Here is a 21,973-nt window from a genome sequence, read left to right as displayed (position 1 = left end):
GGCATGTGCTTTAGAGCATTAACCCAGCATGTTTCTTTATGGATTGTTGTGAAACATACACTGCTGTTTACAATGGATGGCTTTTTTTCAGAGAAAGTCTTATACAGGAATAAACATAAGATAAATATAAAGGACTTTCCCATTCCCCCCACCCCTACATACAAGTAAGTGTGTAAATCCATATGAAAATCTCACTACTCCAACTTCAAAAGAAATTTCTCAAACAATTTATTTTTTTCTCTTCTTGGTAATTTTCACTGCAGCTTCAGAGCAATCAATTTGATTTGTAAATCACAGCTTCTAGGTAAACATATACACAGTGTGAGAACAGCTAAGACTAAACTGTAAGTATGTACTAAGAGCAGCCTAGTCACTGAATTTGCAACTAAATCACTAGCACCCAGAACTAAAAGAAGGCATTTTTGTATTTACTTTTAGCAATCTCAATTTGCTTTCTAAATATCAGAGAATTCTTTGAAAGAAAAAAAAAAAGACCTTTTAGAGTGGGCAACCAAAACCAGTGAAAATGCAAATAATTCACAAAGGGCATGTCTTTACTCTCAGATTAAATCCATGCTAGAAAACATTGAGACATTACAGCAGCTCTCACAATATTGGACACTTGAGGTTCATTTGCAGAGAATTTAAATTCTACTTAAGTCCCAAAGCCTATTGTTTTCTTGAAGGTAGCCACCTCGAGAGAGACAAAGGAAGAAAGACGCTCAGGGCTTTGCTGGAACTTAGATTGTCTGAACATGTCGCCTAAAACAAACCCAGAAAGAGTAGGTATGGTTTCAACCTGGCTGTGAGGAAACTAACTGCTACTGATAGCAGCTAATCACAACTTTACCAGGCTTCTCTCCAGAAACTCTACCCCTGTGCTTAAGACAGCCTTAGATAAATACTTTATCAGAGCTTTAAATATTCTACACTTCACAGAACTATTGAAAGTAGCACTCTGTGCCAATGATCCCAAGTTTTCCAAACTTCATTCCTGTGGACCTCAAACTCAGCCCACACAAATGCTGGGGATGGAGGGGATGGGAAAGGGGAGGGGTGTTGTTGCGTTTAAGCCCAAATGTCTAAAACCCCATTACCGAGAACTTCTTTTCCTTTCTTTTGTTTGAAAGGAGAGCTACAGAAAGCTTTCTGTGAGACAGCTGTGTAACCAACCACTCCACTGCCTTCCTGCTCACCTTCCTTGCAGTCATGTTTATTTTCGTGTAGCACGAATCCATTCCGGCACTGGCAGACGTAGCTTCCCACTGTGTTGATGCACTCGTGCTGGCAGCCCCCGTTGTCCTTGGAACACTCATCCTTGTCTACAAAACACACAACAAGCTCAGGTGAGCACACAGCTCCCAGCAGACCTTGCTACCAAGAGGAGCACGGAGCCTGAGGCCAGAGCAGGATAAGCTACAGCACAGTCACTCTTCCCAGTGAGGCACTTTTGTGGTGCCTTAGTTTTAGGTCACTCTTTGCTCAGCCTGCAGCCTTGCTCTGTGGCACAGAGTCTGTCTCATCTTTCTAGAAATTGAGCACTAGTTCCTAAGGGAGAAGAAGACTAGTAAAACAAACAAGCTAGAACAAAGGAGGTAAGAGATTGACCAGCTTTTACTCTTTCAAGTGGTCTAGCTGGTAAAAGTTTCATAAATATCCAGTTTTATCTTAGTAAACAATGGTAGTGTAGTTTACGGACAACACATATTATTCCAGCTTTGTGCAAATTCCATAATGGTGATATCTTGAAAGGAACACATAGATCAAAAAAAGACTTTAACTTCTACACATTAAACATGTAAGAAGAGAAAGATTTCACATAAGCTGTTCTAATAAGTTGGCCTTTTTTCCCCAGCAGAGTGACAGTGTGCTTTACTTTTAATGAATCTGGACATTATAGACCATCACAAAAAGACAAACATTTCATTGAAAGAAAAAAAAAAGAATTTGGCATTAGTTAGTTCAAGAGCTACAATGTAGCACACAGTTCTGTTTATTAACATATAATCCTTCAAAAGAGCTTTTAGTGTGTTAGAAATAAAGCAGAGAGTAGTGAAGGAAATATGACCTGCATTAAACAGCTACAAATTCATTGCATGGAAAAAAGCCAAACTAGATTAACAGGCTGTCATAGTAGCAAGAGGCCTCTGCTGCCATGCTTCTATGTCATTCAGCTGTTCTTGCTTTAGGTGAGGCTGGTCCCTTTAAAAGAGGCAGACTTCTCCTGACATGTATATACACATACATGCATATATGTGTGCACATCTATATAACTATAAATGTACACACAAATATGTATACATTCTTAGATATAAAAATATATGGATATAAATATATATATATGTATGTATATAAAGACACACATGTTAAACCTCCCCTGTATTTTACTAAATGTGCCATTTCAACATGTAAAAAAGAGGAGGAAAAAGAGCAAAGGAATTTTGGTCATCCCAGAGGTCTGGTTGTTGTGGAATGCAGACCATTTACCCCCTTCAGTCTTATTTACCTTGGAAAGCAACAGTTAACATTATCCCCAAACAAGGCAATGTGATATTTCACACTTTACCAGGTATGGCAAGAATTTCTATAGATTAGAAGCCACCATGGATGATTTAAATCTCTTTTCACTGTCTTACTCATGCATTTTTTTCCGTGCCCTTACTGATGCTCATATTCAGTAACACAACAAAGGAAGTTTGCATTGTAATTGCATACACATCATCTTCCTCTGCCGAAATGTTTTTCAGCACTTGACCTGTTGACTTGCAGGTCTTTCCATAAAAATCAGCTTCTACTTATAATAGAAGATGATAATGTGCATTTATAGGTAAATTCTGCATGTCAAACCCAAGCATTCACTGCATTTTGTACTGTAACTCTCAAATCTGTTTGCACCTTAAGTTTTCGGAAGCTTTCTGCAAATGTGAACAGATCTGAAGGTTAAGAAAGAGTTGAAAACATAGATACCTCTTGGAACCATACATTCAAAGAGATATTACTTGTCATTTTGATGATGAAAGGAAGCACAGAAGCTCCACAATGCACTGTTTATGCACCTTGCAAAGCAAGTCCCTAACTGAGGTAGCAAATCTATGCAATGTCGAACCAAAGTCATAATTTTGCAAAAGCAAGCATTATCACAAATTAATTCCACATTGCAAGTGAAGAACAGTAGCAATCAACTGAGAAATTAGAACTATTATGAACAAAATTCTTCAATATTTCCCTCCTAAGTATTAGTTTGTAATTTTCCACCAGAATAACAAAAGGAAAGGAAGGCAAGCTCAAAATGCATTCAAGTTAGGTTTTCAAGTACAGAGTAGGCACACAAATTCTAAATAAATAAAAGCCCTGACCATTTTCATCATCCACCAAACTCTATAAAAACACTGAAAAGTATTTTAACTTTAGATATGCTTATATTCTGCAAAATAATCTCTTAAGAGACAAGCGCATAAGCAAATAGTCCCACGTTGGATGTCCTCAGAAATAAAATAATGGACAGAAGGTACAAAGGAGAAGTTTTGGAACACATTTGAGCTACAATAATTACTTGTACATAGTTAATCAAGGATGCAACTGTTGAACAAGCCTTCCTCACACTTCATAATTGAGAACAGACTTTCTGTCAAATTGATTGCCCAGTTTAAAAATTTGTGAAAAAACCCCCAACAATTAGTCTGTATTAGTTACAAGAACAAATGTTTTGCCATGTAAAAACAAAACCATTTGTTATGCTGACAGATGGAAATGAGTACCCCCAATTTTAAATGGATACTTTCTTTCTTTTCTCATTTCAGTACCCAGAAGAAGGAAAGATCCATTCTCAAGAAAATAATACATTGAATCATTCTGAGGACAAATGGTCGTACCTCTGAGACCCTCAGAGGCCACCAGTCTGTGAATAATAGGTACTCGGCCTGAAGGGACCTGTATCAAGTCCTTGCAAGATTCAAAAACAAAAATTTTCTCTTTGCAGGCAGCTTCCTTGTCTGTGGAAAAAAACGTACCAGGATGGCACCAGAGATGAGTTTTTGTTCAAGGCTAGAAACATTCTAGCTTTCTCTTTTTAACTGCTCAATGAATACCACCAGAAGAGATGTCCCAACAAACCTCATTTTTACATTATATCAAAACCCATGTATATTTTGAATGCTATGCAGAGAATCACTCATGTTTATTTAAAACACTACAGTAAGTCTGAAACCTATGATAAATGGAAGCAGTTTAATGACAAACTATGACTAATCCTCAGGTCATCTTTTCAGAAAGATCACAGAAAAAAAGGGTATTTAAATATATATATATATATATTATTGTTATCTTTTTGAAATTATTTAACACTTCTCTAGTCTTACAGGCCCTGTAGGGTGTGCTGAGTCCTGCAGGGACTTACTCTGAGGTATTGGTATTATAAAAAAAGCGGGAGACAGAGGAGGACAGAAGAAAGACAGAGGGAGAAGAATAAAAAACTAATTATTGGAAGTTTTTCATTAAGAAGCCTAATATCCAATTCCAAGAAGCTTTATTAAGATTTTCTTTTTTAAATAATATATAGTGACCCCCAGTTTCCTCTCTTTATCTGAGAAACGTGATTATAAATATACAATAGATTCTCCGTAGTTCAGCTAGATCCCTGCAGAGACTCCTAACTGAGCTTTCTTCAGAACTGTCCCATCAAATGTAAATGTTACAGAATGCTGAAAAAAAAAAATTCTCACTTTCCAGTAGCACCTGTCTGGCTGTTAACACTATTTTACAGCCAAAAATATAATTACATGTTGTCTTGTATCAACATAAATACCTTCCTAATGCAGGTCATCTGTTGCCCTATGTCACTGTTTGCTTTCACAGTTTATCACAGCAGGTTTCAACCACCCAAAAACTGCTTTCTGTCGTCTGAGCTGGAGCTGGGCCATGCTTCCTCATCTCTAGCTGTGGTGCAGAATTCACCACCAAAAGAGTTGCGGAAGAAAAGAGTAGTTCTTTGGCTGTGCTTGAGGAACACTTTTCAGTTCCTAATCTTCACATTAATTTAACTTATCCACCTTTCTATATTGCTAAGCATTGCATATGGCCTTTACTGGTGAAAAGAGTGCAAGATGCAGTGTTTTACTCATTACATTTTTTGTCATTATTTATGTCTTTATAACTAAGTGCTTCCACATCTATTGTGATTCAATTAATAAAAATGGTAAATGTCTGCAATCAAGTGTCAAAGTATTTCTACACAGATATCATTCTAAAATTATAGTAGTCTGAAGTTTAATATACATATAAACAGGCAAAAAACCAGCACTTCATCAGCTGAAAAATTCTGTCATCAACTCCCAAAAGTCAAAATACTCGAAGTCTCAAGTCTGTTCTTTATTGGCAGATGAACAGCATATCATGCCCATATTAAGGAATTCAGGGACAAGAAAGTAACAGTGTTTTCTGACAGTCCTAAGATGTCTGATTAATTATTTGGAGATGGCATCTTCTTTTTACATACTTTAAGTTCAGAAGTTTGATTTTTCTCAAGCATTACAAAATTTCTGTTTTAATCAGAAAACATAGTCAAACAATGAAAGTCAGATGACATAGAAGAATGGAACTTGCTAGAAATTAGAATAAATGGAAGATAGTTCAGAAAGAATAAAAATAAAATACTCATATTATATTCAGATATTTGAAATCATATGAAATGCTGGCAGGAATGTGTTATGAAGCACTCAGAAACTTTACATACTTACAGATTCAAAGGCTTTTTATATCAAACTATCTTTTTTTTTAATGGGATTAGATATATACAATATCTAGGACACATAACACATTTCTATTTATTGAAAAATACATTAGTTCAAACTTATCCCTGACTAAAGAACTTATTCTGTGATCAATGACATCACTTAAAAATTTCTTTTTGAAATTACCTCGTGAGGGAAAGATAAGAACATTTCTTTCAGAACTGAAATATATAAGGGAAAATTAGTTCTGAAGAATTACAACCTGATGCTTTGTAATCCATGACCTTCAGTCTAGTCATTCCCCAAGATACAGCATTGGTGGAACCTACTCATTTAAAGAAAATCACTTGAGCAAAAGAAATAAATTCATATGTGAAGATAAACTATTACTTTAATGAAAACCAAAATTTAACTAACTACAGATGTATAAATGACCAGGTTGTCAAGGAAACACAACTTCTGAACCATGGAGCTTATATAAATTACTGCACTATCATTGCTAGTCTTATCTGAAATATCTGTAAGATCTTCAAAAGATTCAACAAACTTCATTTGCAGAGTTTAGAACTTGAACATGTCAATATATATTCCTGTAAAAAGACAATGTGACAATTCCTGCTGGCACAACTAGACCAACAGAAAATGACTAGTTGTGTGCTTCTAGGAGGAAGCTCTGTTGTGTGCACATATGTATTTACTACAAATAATGAGTAAACCTTGAATGCTTCTTGCTAATGCAAATCATAAATTTAAAAGTAGGAAGTGTTACTATAAGTAAAGATGGATCTTTGGAACATTATGACCAGAGAAATGTGGTTACTAGGAAAGAGATATACTTAAAAGAGATCAAATGTTTGTTATGTCTTTGTATGAGACAAAACACCTCTTTCCATTTTTCATAGTTGCTTAATAAAAGCATCAAAATAGTCATAATAAGAAAATACTGAAAGTCTAAACTGTTTGCCTTGGTAGATATTTTTTTCATTTTCCAAACCACATTCCTTACACATTCTACAGATTCTTATTAGTGATAATTATTAGTTATTAGCAGTCATCAATGAAAGACCATTTCATTTAATTTTTCATAAAATATTTTTAGCAAGCAAATGCTAATAATGGTAGTATATTTTACTACATGCTAAGTATAATCAGGATTCTCCAGGTTTCAGAATTTTCACTGCTATCAAAAAATCTGGGGTACGATTCAACTCCCAAATTCTTCTGTTTGACATCTGGTTTAGGGAGGTGGGCAGATGGAACTGGTGTTTTTTGTTGTTTCACACAAGGTAAGTTACCTATCCCTATGTGTGTGTGTAAACACGCAGGAAAAACAAAAAGCAAACTTTTGCTACAAACACTGAGTGGTCTCCTGCCAGAGCCAGATTTCTATATTGCACACTCAATGGGTAATTGCAGAGGCCACTGTTGAGCAAATATTTCCTCACATCTTAAGCTTCACTCATGTGTAACTTTATTCAACAGTCTAAGTCCTCATACGATATAAACTTCCACCGCTCTGATCTCCCTCAGTAAAATTACACTCATAAATAAAAAGACATGGGGTTTTTTTGCAAGATCAAGATCTTAAACCCTGTTCTTCTGCAAAACATTAAGAAGTGCAAAGTTTGGCACAGATGTAGCCATAATGTTAAACAAATGTTGTACCACAAAGTGGTAATTTCCCAACAAATGGAATACATTAAGAGACATGAGTAGAAAAAATACAAGAGTACACAGTGTGCAATTCGTATCACTTTACAACTGGGATTTGAAAAAACCAGCAACAAAACTTGGGATAAAAGAAATCTAATAAAAACATAGAAATACAGTAAATTTTCTTTTGTCCTCTGTATCTCACAAAGTTTTCTTGCTTCTGCTGTTACTTAAGTACATATAGATATGTTCAATATATTTTCTACAGACATTCTACAGTTCAGAATGATATTTTAAGACAGGAGAGTGGTGTATGTTTATGCAAATAAAACTAATTCAAAGCTACCAGGAAAATCATAAGCAAAGAAGCCACTCATTTTCATACCAAAATTGTGGTCACTCCACCTAGTCAGTGGACGCCCAGAGGCGCTGACAGGTATTCAAGGGTACTGTTCCATACCTGAGAAGAAGTGTGCCTTGAAACCTTTTTTTGAGACAGTGTTGTCAGAGCGAAACTCGATGCGCATGTTGTTGTACTGAGAGGTGATAACTTCAGGCACTTCTGTACCACAGAATTTACCGTGCAGCTTGGAATCAGAAGAAAGGCCACTGCGAACCTCCACATAATCATACTTGCAAACCTGAGAAAAGAATGAAAGAAAAAATAATTGGCTAATCAAAATAAAAGCACCAAGCTGTTTACAAATGCCAGAATTCTGATGGGTATGTATATTACTGCTGAATAACAAATCACCAATATCCTTATTCACTTTCTCCTGATTCTGAAAGCATTTGTAAATTGTTACATTTGCTAATTATAGGTAAGAATGTTTTAGGGTCACTAACACATAGCTATACTATGAATTATGTTCCAAATTTTATTTTTATAGATGTTGACCTATGTTTAATATCTAAACTTCAAGATACTTAAAGTAATTCCACTTCATTTAAAAAGCAAATATTCCATTGACAGCAAACTAAAATCTAGAAATGTTGATGCTAAAAATTACACCTATCTGTGTGCTATAAACCACATACCCCATACCTACAAACCTTCTACTACTTGCATCTTGAAGATGTTTTAAATATTAATTTTCACCTAGAAACTTACAAGGTAAGTTTTCATCATCACATATTTAAGATATATTAATTTATTTCCAAATATATAACTTTCCACTATTAAAACCATGCAACTTTCACCAACAGTAGCATAGCTATAATTTGGAACATGATGCATGCCATTTTTATTAAAAGGTTAAAAATAAAGTAATATAATGTCATAAAAAAAAAGCCTTATGCAAGGTCTAGTTCTAATGATAATACTTTCAATACATAATCCCTTGGTCAACTTAAAGCCATCCAGCCAAAAACTTCTAAGCTTCTTAGGCTCAACTATCAATCATTTAATCAAAAATGTACCAGTTGTCTGCAATTAATAGCTTAAGAGAGAATATTGTCCAGGAGGATTCATACAGAGCTTATATTGGTCCATTAAATCCAAGTTGTATTTGAAAAATTGCAATTTCTAGTCAAAAAAAGTATCAGGGGAGCTGGAAGAGAACAATAGAAAAGGATGTTTTGGCCTTTGTTGTTCTCTCTATGAAAAATTGTCATAATTTCCAATTGGTTTTAATACACTGAAGATGTAAATTAAACTTTAATTGTTACCGGAAGAATTTTCACATGTAGCAGAGTTGAAAAGTGACTAATTCAGTTGAAACTCTTTCTGTACAGTATAAAGAACACTAAGATTCTTAAAACTTGAGTTACTGCCACATGTTAATCTATGCTAATTGGAAGACATATTTCTGATAGTGCATGTGATTTTCAAATATAGCTCACTACGATGATAAATCCCACCAATTCCAGGAATATAATAGTATTGAGTTTTTATGGTTGCCTAGCTTTAGATCAGAAATCAAATGTAATTTCAAATAGATCTAACTTCCTCTATACTACATTGCCCTGAAAAAAAATTACAAGTTAAACTGCAAAATGTAAATGTAAAATATTAAAATGATAATAGTGTAAAACACATACTAAAATTGGTCATAAATGGAGAACCTACAACAAATAAAATAAATTTACAAACAAATCCTCTGATAACAAATAAAAAGAATAGAGTACTTGATAAATTTTATCTCTGCACTCAGAGATTTCATGTCTGCACTCAGACAATATCTTAGAATTTTCCAGATACTATGTTTCTTCTCATTTTCACAGGCATCTGTCTTTAATGCTACTATTTAACAGTATGAAGCTAAGATTTAGTAGCACATGAGATGATCAAATGCCAGTTCTGATTCCTGAAACGCATTTAGAATTTTTCTGTCTGTTTATGCTGAATGTCTTTTATGACCTTAGAGAAGTGATTTCACTTCATTACATGCCAGGTGTTTTCCTTGCAAATCTTGTCCATGTACCAAGAAAGGGCAAGAAAAAGGTTTTTATGACTTGTTCAAATGGTAATTAAATTTCAATTCTTTGGGACTTTTGAGCTTTTATTACATCTCTTGCACTTCTAGTCATAATGATTACAGGACATAAGCGTAAAGTATACCTCACTGAAAATTGGAATTTCATGGACTTGAGAACCCACTTCAAAAAATTATGGAGGGAAAAAAAATCGGACATTGTTGCCTCTGAAAATAATACTGAGGTATTTTAGAGAAGTCATGGCTGGTTTGGTTCTTAGTTATAAATCAAACTCCAGCTTTTGTACCTTCAAATACCTCTGCCTAAAAAGTAGGCCATCTTTATACTAAATATATTGCTACAAATTTATTTAGAAATAAATAGAAATGTCAGAAATAACATCCTGGGATTTGTGTTCTTAATGCCATGTAGAAAATGTGCATTTAAACTCAGTGGTTACAGCATGTTATGGCTGGAGTGTGGTGAGAGAATTCAATGATATGACAGAGAATTGCCTACGAAGCAGAACAAAAAGTGAAAAGGATGTTGAAACACACATTTTACTGCTTCTCATCCCAAAAGCACTGCAACACCCACCACTTTGTTTAAAGCTGTAAGGAGCATCCTTCAGCACATGGAGGGCTCTGCCCTGTCCCTCCTCCTCCCTGGGCAGAAGATCCCCCATGCCTCTGGGGGTTGCCCAGCTCAAAAACTGCTGCTGTTCTATCGTGTTCGATCTATTTCTGGTACTGCTCACTTCAAACTATTTCCCCAGTGAGATACTTGTAAGTGATTTAAATGCTCCCTCACTCCATCACTAACCACAGCTCATGTGTATTCTTTGTAGTCAGTCTGTAAAGATGATTTGGTTTCTCCAGATTTTCCTCTCTTGAATTCTTTCCAATATGCTTCAGCCCCATTTGCTCTGTTTTATTTTGTTGACAAAAAAGTCAGCTGAGACTCAGAACACTTTTTTAAAATTTCTTGTAATACATATACATTTCAATGATATGTAAAAGAGAGCTATTCTTTCCATGTTTGTTTTGAAAGAATCCAGAAACAGTCCCAAAACGAAAACAAGAATATCCATGCTTATTGTCAGCATATGAAAGGTCAGCAAGGGTTCTATAAGACAATATCCATTTCTGAATGCTTGTGAAACCACTTAGAGTGTAACAGATTGTGCAGCTCTTCGTTACTTACTTCATTTCCTTCTAACTCAAAAAACTCAAACTTCATTGAAATTCGGTATTGAGTTGGGGCAACCACCTGCCACACACAGTTTTTGTTTGGAGGGTACTCTTTTGGCCACCCTGGTGTAGTTATAGTCCCATTTAGCTTTGTCAGGAGTCCTCCACAAGCAGCTGTAAAATTAAAAGAGAACATCATTTCTTGACTGACAGTGTGTTTTACTATAAACAGAAACATGCTAAGAAGAGTCAGTCCTCTCATTACTTATATGCTGCAATGCCCAGACAGACTAATCAGAATCTTGCTTTATCATGCTTGGTGCAAACAAAGAGAAAGAGACAGCCCCTATCTTGAACAGCTTGCAGGTTTGTGGGCAGAGATAAGTTTCAGGACTACACAAGGCGTTATCATATTCATTCTTTTCCCCTCCCTCCAGAGACTCTGGTTATTCTCTCACAGCCTTTCCCATGCAAGTCCTCTGACCTCACTGCCCTCCCCAAGACCTTGACCACCCCTCTTCTTACAGAGGGATACTTAGGATGTGCTTCTCTCCTTCATTACAGATGCAGAATCAGCCCTACCTGTCTCAGCTCATATGGCTGTATATGCCTCCCATAACCCACTAGGTAGGAAGAGCAGTCACATACACTTCAGTCACAATTACTCTTGCTGAATCATGGATGTTCAATTAAAAGAGAAAATGCATCTTATTTCCAAGTATATGCCAAATAATCACCTCCATAAAACGGAAAAATACTGTACAACGTTCTTGAATGCAGTTCAACTAGCAAAGGATAAACTCATTAATCTTTTCCATCTGTGCTTTTTTTTTTTAAAGGAAAGTAAGGGGATTTAGAGAAGCTCTCAATCACACTCTGCTACATTGATAACCATTACAGCACTGTGACAGCACTGGAAATCATCCACAAATCTCCTTCCAAAGAGCTGAAGGAAGGAGCTCTGCTCAACTGCTCTCCGCTAACACTGAATGCTTTAAAAACTGGCTATAGCAGTCTAGATGATGATCTCACATACTGCATCTACTCCATCTAACACAGCTGGGAGAATTCACCAGTTACTATGTCAAGGCTCATTTTGTCAACTCAGACACACACCAGTGTTTCTCCTGCTGCCTAGTTTTCCATGCAGCACACTTCTTGGTATACATGTAAAAGTAATCTGATGGGAATGGGTGAACTAAGACCTTGGGTCACACCTCAGTGTATCAAAAAAGACCAGACACAGGTTTAAAGACTGCACGCAGATGACACAAGCTGTCCCCTCAAATGATCCAATCTGGGTCAGAGAAACTAATGCCAGATTTGAATTTCTGCTTCTGAACATTGTTCTACTGATCCTTGAGGCAAGGGTGGAAAATGTTTAAATAGTGAAAAAAGAAAATCGTAACCCTTTCTAACATGCTGCCGTTGGAGTAGACTTGGATTAGAAGATCATAAAGCAAATTTCTGTGCATGTCAACACTGCAGTGAAGTATAAGGCAAAGTTTCTGACTAGAGGCTTCTACTCACATGTGAATTAATAGAGCTAGCTCACACAAATGGCCCAAACTATAACAAGGAAGTAATGTGCACAGTGACTACACAGTAATTTTGATTCAGCAGTTCCAAGTACTATCTACATACAGTGAGTGCCACCTCAGCTGGAACAAACACATACACACTTTCAGGGATAGCTCATGGTTTTTGCTCTAAACTGCACTGCAGTGCTTAGAGTGACTTCTTTTGACAGAGTTGTTTTACTGTTTGGGTGCCAGGAATGTATCTCTCTTCTGTTTTTCAGAAGCAGAGAGAAGAGCCTTCTGACAGACTTCTCTAATATTCTGACTTGAGTCAGCAAGCAGACTAAACTCAATTCCTTATGTAAATTTGGGCTGATGATCAAAAGCCCAGAGATCAAACCTTTCTCTTCATGGCCCTCCCTTTGATTGAACTCATTTTCTTATTGTCTATCTAATGTGCAGACATCCAAATAACTTGCTTTTCCAATGTTTTCTTCACTAAAGGTCAGTGAGGGAGGAAAAACAACCAAAAAAACTCCCAGCCAGCTTGATGAGAGCCACAGTCTAACATGCCTTTAATCTAGGACTTCCACCAGCTCACACAAACATACAACAAACAAAAAACCAAAACCAACACTGCAGATCCAAAAGCAAAATAACAAGAAAGAATTGCAAAGAAACTAGGCGAAATTACCCCAAACTGTGAAAAATAATAAATTAAAGACAGGAAGTTAGAAAAAAGAGAGACCAGTGAATTGTATCAGAAGAAAACCAGGACTCCAAGCACCCCAATTTTCAAAATCCATTCCCTAGTCAAACAGATGAGCTAAGAATAAATTTGTGCTATCCTTTGATTTATTGGTGTCTATGAGTAGAAATCAAACAATACTTGGTGCATAATGATCAAGAGCTTATGGTTCTTTCCTTTGATATGAAATATGCATAGAATGCAAAATCTTATCTCAGTTCAATCCTATGTTTACATGGACTTCCGCTTATCTCTTTCTTTTTTCTCCAAATGGTTATTTGAACACACTTTGCTCACCCTGAAAATTAAGAAAAGTCCACAGTGTGAGTAGGAGTGGGGAGGATTCCTCTGAGCTAAAATAGAGGACCTTGCTCTTCTAGGCCTGCCAGCTTCCCAGGCACATCCCAGTCAGAGGTGCTCAGAGGGGTCATTAAACACTCTGATTCTGAGAAAGTGGCACATTACTCTGCTGTTAATTGTCTCCTTGAGAGACTTGGCTTTAGTGAGTATGAATAGTGTAATAAGTGGTATGGAGTCCTACTTTGCACCATTCCTGATTGACTAACAGCAAAATCGGCAAAACAAAATTGCTGACAGACACGGGACAAACATGGCTCTGGCATGACTACTAAAAGGACAGCACTGGTTTTCTGGGTTGGGTTCCACAGATCTCATGCTGCTCAGACAGAGCCTAAGAGACGTGTAGCATTTCATTCAGGCCATGGCACTCTGAGATCTTTAAGAGCCCATAAGACAGCAGCACACTGTACCTTCACAACTCTTCTTGTCAGGACCAAGTTCGTAGCCAGGATCGCAGGCGCACTGGTAACTGCCCAGGGTGTTCACACAGCGCTGCTCACAGCCACCGTTGTCAGGTTTGGCACATTCATCTTCCTCTGCCAAGACAGGCAAGAATGCAAAAATGTCTTAAATAATTACCTTCTTCAGCTGTAACTGCTGGATCAATATTAACCCAGAAAGCTGTATGCATGCCATTATAAGATGCACTGCATAAACCACTGTGGTTGCTGACTAGAGTATTTTCAAATGCTAAGGAGACCTGCAATAGAGAAAATAAAAATTTTTCCTATTTGGGGTGTGGTTTTTTGTTGGGTTGTTTTGTTTGGTTTTTTTTTTTTTTAACAGTACCTACTAACAGCTGCAGAACTAATTTATAAGCACTTTGTGTGCAGCATACAGTAATTCAGGCAGCTATAATCTAAAGATTGTACAAAGTATTGAAGGAAAGATTGAAAATCCACAGTAGGGTCACTTGAAGGGCACTTTATCTCCCTCAGAATCAATCTGTACATTATCCTGAATTCATACTCAAAAACAGATTAACAGAATCCTCAAATCCTAGGTTTTTATTCTACTGATATTAAAAGGAACAAGATGAATCAGGGCTGGGGGAGGGAGAGGAATTGTGTGTTCTCTCTGCTAGCTCTGAAATAGTCCCATGAGATTCATCACTGAAATATTCCTAAAATGCTGGAATATTATTTTCTTACACCAGGACAAGTGATTTCTCAGGGAAAAAAATAAGAGCTCCTACTGTCATGCCTATAGCCTTCAAAATTATAATTGCCTACAATTAAAACTATCAGTTGGGATTAGAAAAGCCATGGTTTCTTTTCAAAAGAACAAAAAGGTTTTCCTGGTGGCATGACCTCTATTTCAGGTATCACCATGGCCACACCACTGCCGGTGGCTTTACTGTGCCACCAGCAGCACCATGTGCAAATTACAAACTTTCCATGTATCAAATGCTTCAGGCATTTGTGCAGTTGTATGACACCCTCCTCCCCCCAAAAAGCACCATTTCTTGCACCTAAGCTTCACAGAAGACTATGAGGTTATTGCTCAAGGTGATTTCTGATCTCTTTTTTGGTTTCTTTCCCTCCTTACAGAGAGTAATAAAGCAGACCAACCCAGAAAATAGATCAGAAAAAAACTGACAAGATTTAGACAAAGAAAAGGAAAAAAAAACTTAAACAGGAAAAAAAAGCCATTTGCAATTACACTGTTTAACTTTATATTTGATAACACAATGTAAAAAATGTGCCATTTTTCAAAATTAGGTATATTTCAGAACTAAGTTGATTAACTGAACCTGAAGATAGTAGAAAGTTGTGCTGAATATGTTCCTTCAGTCTTTGGACACATTTTACTAGGAGATTCAAAAACCTCTATTGTTTTGTTTTGAATAAATTTTATGCCCTGGAAGAATTACTCTATTCAGTCTAGTAGTAAAAAAAAGATTGAGAAATATTTTTAATATCCCTTCATAATTTTCTAGTCCAAGAAGAAGTGATAAGCTGTTCATAACTCTCAAAATATGTTTTAACACTTACCTTTAAAAAAGTTAGCTGCAAACCCTGCTTTGTTAACAGTTCCATCAGAAACAAATTTCATCCACAGGGTATTAGAGGTAGATCTAATGTCTTCTGGCTTGTCATAGCCACAAAAGTGACCGATCAAAGGACTGTTCTCATTTGTTCCATCTCGGATTTCCAAGTAGTCATACGCACAGTTGTCATGCCTTTCAATCTGTAAAACATAATTTTCAAAATTACCTACCTGAACTTGACCATAAATATCAAGCAGATAATAAAAAGAATTTAAATTTTTTCAAAGTTAAGGTTAAGGTCTCTGATTAGGGTTCAAGCAGCAGGAAGATGAATGAACATCATCGAATGGATTTTAACTATACTTGTCTTCTACACAAAAAAAAATATTGAAATGTTACTAAGGACACAACAGTCTAACTGGGAAAAAAAAACTAAAAAAGACATGCTCACCTCTAAGCTTCCTAGTGCTCTGTTAAACTTCTACTCTCATCTCAAGTCAAGTCCTCCTTTCTCATGTACACTCAACTAAAGAAGATTAACGGCTCAGAAACTAAACAGGTCAAAAATATTCACTGTTTTAGCAATATTAAAAAGCTCAAATTTCAACAATATAAGATTTTTGGAATCTCCTTTTATCCTCCAGACAGAGCAAAATTTTGCATTTGTCACTGTTCGCTAATGTTGCAGGATAAAGGTAAAAAATTGCAGTGCATAAGGAATTTGATGCATCTGAAAAATTAGATCCAAAGACGCATATAAAATGATCAGCTTTGAAGTAGTCAACAGAACAGAGGACAAAAAGAAACTAATTTTTCAGTGGCCAATGTGTCCAGTTTCTCTTACACAATTCCTGACTTCAGGTGTCCTCTTTTGATTTTCTGGGTCAATGAGTGAATCTTTGCTGTACTGATGGAGAAACTTACTGAAACCAGAACAACTGAAAAATTCCCTTTCCATTTTAACTTTCTGCTGGATGACATTCAAACACAGACTAATATGTGAGTGGGCATGTGTGCATGTCTGCTTGAGTAGTGAGCCTTGTGCTCCTTACATAATAGTATTTGCAGAGTCCATCAGAATGGGAATTGCACCAGAGAGGAAAGCAGTAGCAGCTGCTTGTCTTTATTGAGAGTGTGTCTTTCTCAAGAAAATTAAAAACCCTCTTGAGTGGGGTCATTTTACTGCTGGAATATTTCACATTCCTCAGTCTTATTTAATAAAAGAATTAACTAGATCCAAACATTCAAAAATAATTCCTATAACAACACTCTTTTTAAACTAACTAGTGAATTGGGAGAGGCAAGCTTAGGGATGGAGAGGATAGGGAGGGTAACAGGATCACAGTCAAGTAGAAGGGTTGGAGAAAGCCTCAAATCTAATTCAGCACATCCACATTCTGTTAAATCAATAAAGTCTAAACTAAGCCCAGAAAAATCTACATTGACCTCCAGAGAGAGTTTTTCTTGCACCTAAACTTCACAGTAAGCAGAAGTAGCCACTGGTTCTCTGCTCTACTTGTGCATCACGACCAACATGAATCTCAGAAACCATCACAGACTAAGGAACTTCCATTTAGCACATTAAGATTTCTTATGTAAAAGGAAAAATTGGGAGGGAGGAACTGTTTGATTTTGTGCCATTTTAGTGGCATGAAAATATGGCACTTACACACAACATTTCTCTGTCTTCTTTCCAACTTTCCAATTCTCCAGGCATTTACATGCATAATTTTCTCCCACCCACTCCTCTGTCACAAACCATATTGTCATTTACTGTAATTTCCTAGATTTTTGATCAGGAATTGTCCTGGGACAGAGTTTGGGAATGAGTGAGGAAAGCCAGGAAGATCTGGGATGCAACCACCTATTGCTGATTTTAGTGGCAATTGTATGCAACTAATGCAGTACATGAGCACTGGTAAGTTTTTGACAATACCAATTCCAAATTTTCATTATAATAAATTTTATATTTATTTATATAATAATTATTTATATAATAATATTTTATATTTTTATAATATAAAAAATTTTCACTAAATAATAAATTCATGACATCTTATTCCAATTTTAAATAAAGTCTGCCTTGTTATCTCAGTAAAAATTGAGAAGTGAACTGGTCCAAAGCTCACTAATATCAATTAAGGAATTGTGCATTTTCCCCACACATCTGTGGTCATTTCAGTACTTAAGACATTTAATTAACATCCGTTTTTTTCCCATGTTTCCATTTTTATGGGCAATATGGAAATTATGATTATCCACCAGCCCAGTGTAGCTCTGAGTTACATGTGCCAAATTTCCCTTGAGGTGAATTAGCAATTTCTTTTCTGAGGATCACTTTATTTTGGGCAGAAGAGAACAGCTAAAAATACATTTTGTATAGGAGTAAGTTTCTAAACTTGCTAAGACTATAAGAATCAACCAACTTGCAAAGTTTCCAAAAAAAGACTGAGTTTCAAAAAAACCTATTTGAAAGCTGGCTGTTCTACCATATTCACTTATATTTAGTTTACTACTAGTGCAAGTGATGCCAGCGTTATCAATATTAAGGGATTAAAGTGTTACACCTATGTCACAGACATCTTTTATGAAAAATCCTTTCCTTAGGATTTTTCCTCCTGAGAAGCTGAGAGACCTCAGGAACAAAATGTAAACAATGATTATCTGCTGCTGTGGAATGCAACAGGTGGATCTTTGATTGGCCCATGTTGGTTGTTTCTAATTAATGGCCAATCGCAGCCCAGCTGGCTCGGACAGACAGTCCAAGCCATAGGCCTCTGTTATCATTCTTTCTTATTCTATTCTTAGCTAGCCTTCTGAGGAAATCCTTTCTTCTATTCTTTTAGTATAATTTGAATGTAATATATACCATAAAATAATAAATCAAGCCTTCTGAAACATGGAGTCAAATCCTCGTCTCTTCCCTCAACCCAAGACCCCTGTGAACACCGTCATACACCTATATATAACAGATAATTATTGTGGTTTTGAGAAATAACTGGTACTTGGTAATCAATGAAAGAAAATATTATAAAATGTGGGGTTTTTTTCTGTACCTTAAGTTTTAAGATTACATGGTACTCTCATCTGGGAACACTACCATACAAAGGTCTATTACACTTGCAATAGTGTCTTATTCCTCCTGCTCCTCCTATATTTTCTATCTATCTTTCTTATTCTTCCTACTTCCTATTTGTTCCTTGAGGAAAATCTCTTCCAGTTAATGAAAGGACCCCTGGTTTGGTTGTAACAAATCTTGTTTACTGAAGCACTAAAATTTCACAAGATATTCACGTGATATTATTTGTTAATGAGAAGAAATATGTGTAATTTTAGCAAATTTTAAAAAAGAAATCATATACAAAAATTTTTTTACAGAGAAATGTATTTCCTATAGGAAACTGAAAGATAACCTCGGCTCCTGAAGGCCTTGGAGGAAACCTAGAATTTAAAGAGCATCAGAGAACTAAGTTGAGAAAATGTCAGAAAAATTACTAAAGCAGGCACAGAAGAGCAGGAAAAAACTATGAAGTCTCCCAGAGAAATGGCAAGCCAGAGACATTCTCTACATCCCTTCTCAAAAAATGCCTCATGGGTAGTTTCAGGTTTAGAAAAACAACAACAACAAACTAACCAAACCAAAAAACCCAAACAAAAACTCACATAAAAACAAACAAATTCACATCCAGAGTATCTTTGTCTTCTAGCACTCCTCCAACAGGAAAAAATGAAGATAAAAAATGAAATTAAAACAAACAAAAAAAAAAAATCCTAAAACTGAACCAAAAAAAAAAAGAGAGAAAAAAGGATATGAAGGGCAAATCTAGGAAGAATTCTATTGCAGTAAAAATCTTTATATTATTTTTTGTCATTGTTAATTTTTTGTTCATAAAGTCAAACTGCAATACAGGTAAACATATCTGCCTCAGGTTGTAGACTTCAGTCATAAAAGGTGGAATATATGCATAGTGAAATCAGTAGATCAGATAAATTTTATTCCCTGATTTATGTAAAAATAATTTAAATCATCACTATCTGCACAGAGTTTAACAAGGTCACTCAAATGAGGGAGATTAATATGCTCTACAAACCCTCTGGATTTTTTTAGCTGGTGAGACTGCATGCCAAAAAAGGTTCTTAAATAAAAAAGCAAACAAACTAACAAAATAACGCTGCTAATTTTCAAAGAACAATATTATAAAGGTGACTGTCACAATGAAAAATATGGAGTTCCCAGTCCCAACATCTCTACTCTCACACAGACAGTGGAAATTATAGCAGCCAAATAAGAAAGTGTAATCCTGCAACTCAGTGGAAAATGTGTTGCCCACAGCAGGCAAAACAAGATGACTCATTGATACAGTTTGAAATTCTCAGTTTCCCTAGTGCTTTCAATTCAGAATGAAGGTTATTTATACAGGGGTTTTTTTCCTAGTATTACATAGGGATAATGAGAATTCCCCTTACTTAACTGTACCTTTCAGAACACAGAGAAGTAATTTTCTCACAAACACACTGCAATAAGTCTCTGGCCTGACATTTACTTTTTTCTATCTCAGCTGGCACCAAGAACAGTGATTTTTAAGCAACTTTTTGTTTTACTGGGCAGTGCACCAAGAATTCAGTCCAGAGTCGGACTCAGTACCAAAAACCAGAACACCTACCTCCAAGAGCTGGGAGCAGAAATGGAAATCAGTGGTGAATGTCCAGGCACTCCAGAGCAGCTCCCAAAGCAACTCCCATCCTCAGCAGGGAGCTCAGTGGATGAGCCAGTAAGAGGTGCCACAAAGACAGATATAACAGCCTTGTGCCTGCCTGGGGTGCCTCATTCGGTGCTCAAGGGCATCTTGCCACTCTGGAATTACAGCTCAGACTCTCCCTGGAAAAGTATTTCAAGTCCCTACTGTTGGATTTTTTTTTCTTTTCAAAACACGTGAAGTATAAGCCCAAATTTGAGACTGTCCCCTGATTATGTTTCTGCTTAATTTCCTCTTTCTTCTTATGAGGTGTTAGTCCACACGTCTCACCTCTAGAGAGTGCCATAATACTAAACAGTCTGGAGGAAAAACTGGACACTTCTTCCTAAGGCCCTAATCTTGTCTACTAAAATGTTCTGTTGTTTGCTGGTCCTTTGCTTCTGGTTATTTCCTGTATGGTGAGGCAAAAGCATGCCATCCTCACACTTGTAAATAGTCCCTAACTTGGTGATTAGAAACAGGTCCTGAAAGATAGAGAGAGATGTTTGATTCTCCCAGCGATGATATTGAACTGAGGTCTGTTCAAGCACATGTAGACCATTGCTGATCAACTGCAACCAGACCAAACATTGCAGCAAGTCTCTCTTGCAGAGGAATAGGGCCATTTCCCTTGTCATCACATTATGAAATGCTGAGCACCTATGGCAGACTAGAAAATCTCCATATCTGGTCAGTAAATTATATAAAAGGTACTCAAAACATTCATTTTCAACAGGGCTTAAATAAAGAGACTAACATACTATGGTAAGTAGTCTTGAGCCAGATCATGCAGACTCAGAAGATCAGGGGAAGCTGATCTTGTCTGCACTAGAACTGACATTAATACAGGATTGAAAAAAAAAAAAAAAAAAAGGAAAATTAAGTAGAATCTATGAAAATAATGAAACTTTGATATTTTATATTCATAATTGCTGATAAAGTCCTAATCCCTTATTGTCTCATACTCAAATCTTTCTACCAATCATTGCAAAAATGTGCCATAACCCTGAAGTCTGCCTGCAAGACTGAAGTGTCAGGTTGGAAATTACAGATCTGTTTACTATACCTCTATTTAGATCTATGTACAAAATAAAGGCAAAAAGTCTAGATTTTTAAAAAATGTTCTTGATGCCCTTACTATTGAAGAATATTCAAAGAAAACAAATTAACTCAAAGTATGCTACTAAATTTATGTACAAAGTTCAAGCCAGTGTATTGTGTAGAAATAAAACAGACATGAAATATTACTTTTTCTTTTTTATAGTTTACCATAGCTTAGCAATGTTATACACAGCATGATGGACACTAAAGACATACAGGTATGACGACTCACCACATCTTTTCTTCTTTCCTCACTAAATATAAGTTTTTGATCTGAATATTAGTTTTAGAGCTTTTTCCTTTTCAAAGCAGAGGCCAAAGAACATAGTGGTTTTTTTCTCCAGCCACGCATTCATTTTTGACAATAAGATTTAGCAAAAATAAAAAGTCCTGGTTATTTAACAGAATATTGAAGTAACCTTGCTGAGCTAGACAATGTACTTGGTAAAATGTGACTATCTTCAGTAATTTTAACATTCTAATTAAAATATTAGAGATAACATAAAAAACCTATAATTTTGAAAATTTCTG

General features: G+C 36.1%; 1 protein-coding gene across 1 annotated transcript in view; it reads right to left on the bottom strand.

Moving 5' to 3' along the window:
* TLL1 (tolloid like 1) overlaps nucleotides 1-21,973 on the bottom strand; it is a 125,960-nt gene that overhangs the window by 14,154 nt on the left and 89,833 nt on the right. Inside the window, exons 13-17 of the mRNA XM_054633207.2 lie at nucleotides 15,610-15,805; nucleotides 14,026-14,151; nucleotides 11,001-11,161; nucleotides 7,843-8,023; nucleotides 1,197-1,322 (exon numbers count right to left, since the gene is read on the bottom strand). Coding sequence (XP_054489182.1) covers nucleotides 1,197-1,322; nucleotides 7,843-8,023; nucleotides 11,001-11,161; nucleotides 14,026-14,151; nucleotides 15,610-15,805 — 790 coding nt within the window. The remainder of the gene's footprint in view (nucleotides 1-1,196; nucleotides 1,323-7,842; nucleotides 8,024-11,000; nucleotides 11,162-14,025; nucleotides 14,152-15,609; nucleotides 15,806-21,973) is intronic.

Source organism: Agelaius phoeniceus, chromosome 4, assembly GCF_051311805.1.
Source record: "Agelaius phoeniceus isolate bAgePho1 chromosome 4, bAgePho1.hap1, whole genome shotgun sequence".
NCBI lineage: Eukaryota > Metazoa > Chordata > Aves > Passeriformes > Icteridae > Agelaius > Agelaius phoeniceus.
The sequence above is the reverse complement of the archived record's forward strand: the minus strand, read 5'-3'. Positions and strand labels throughout refer to the sequence as shown.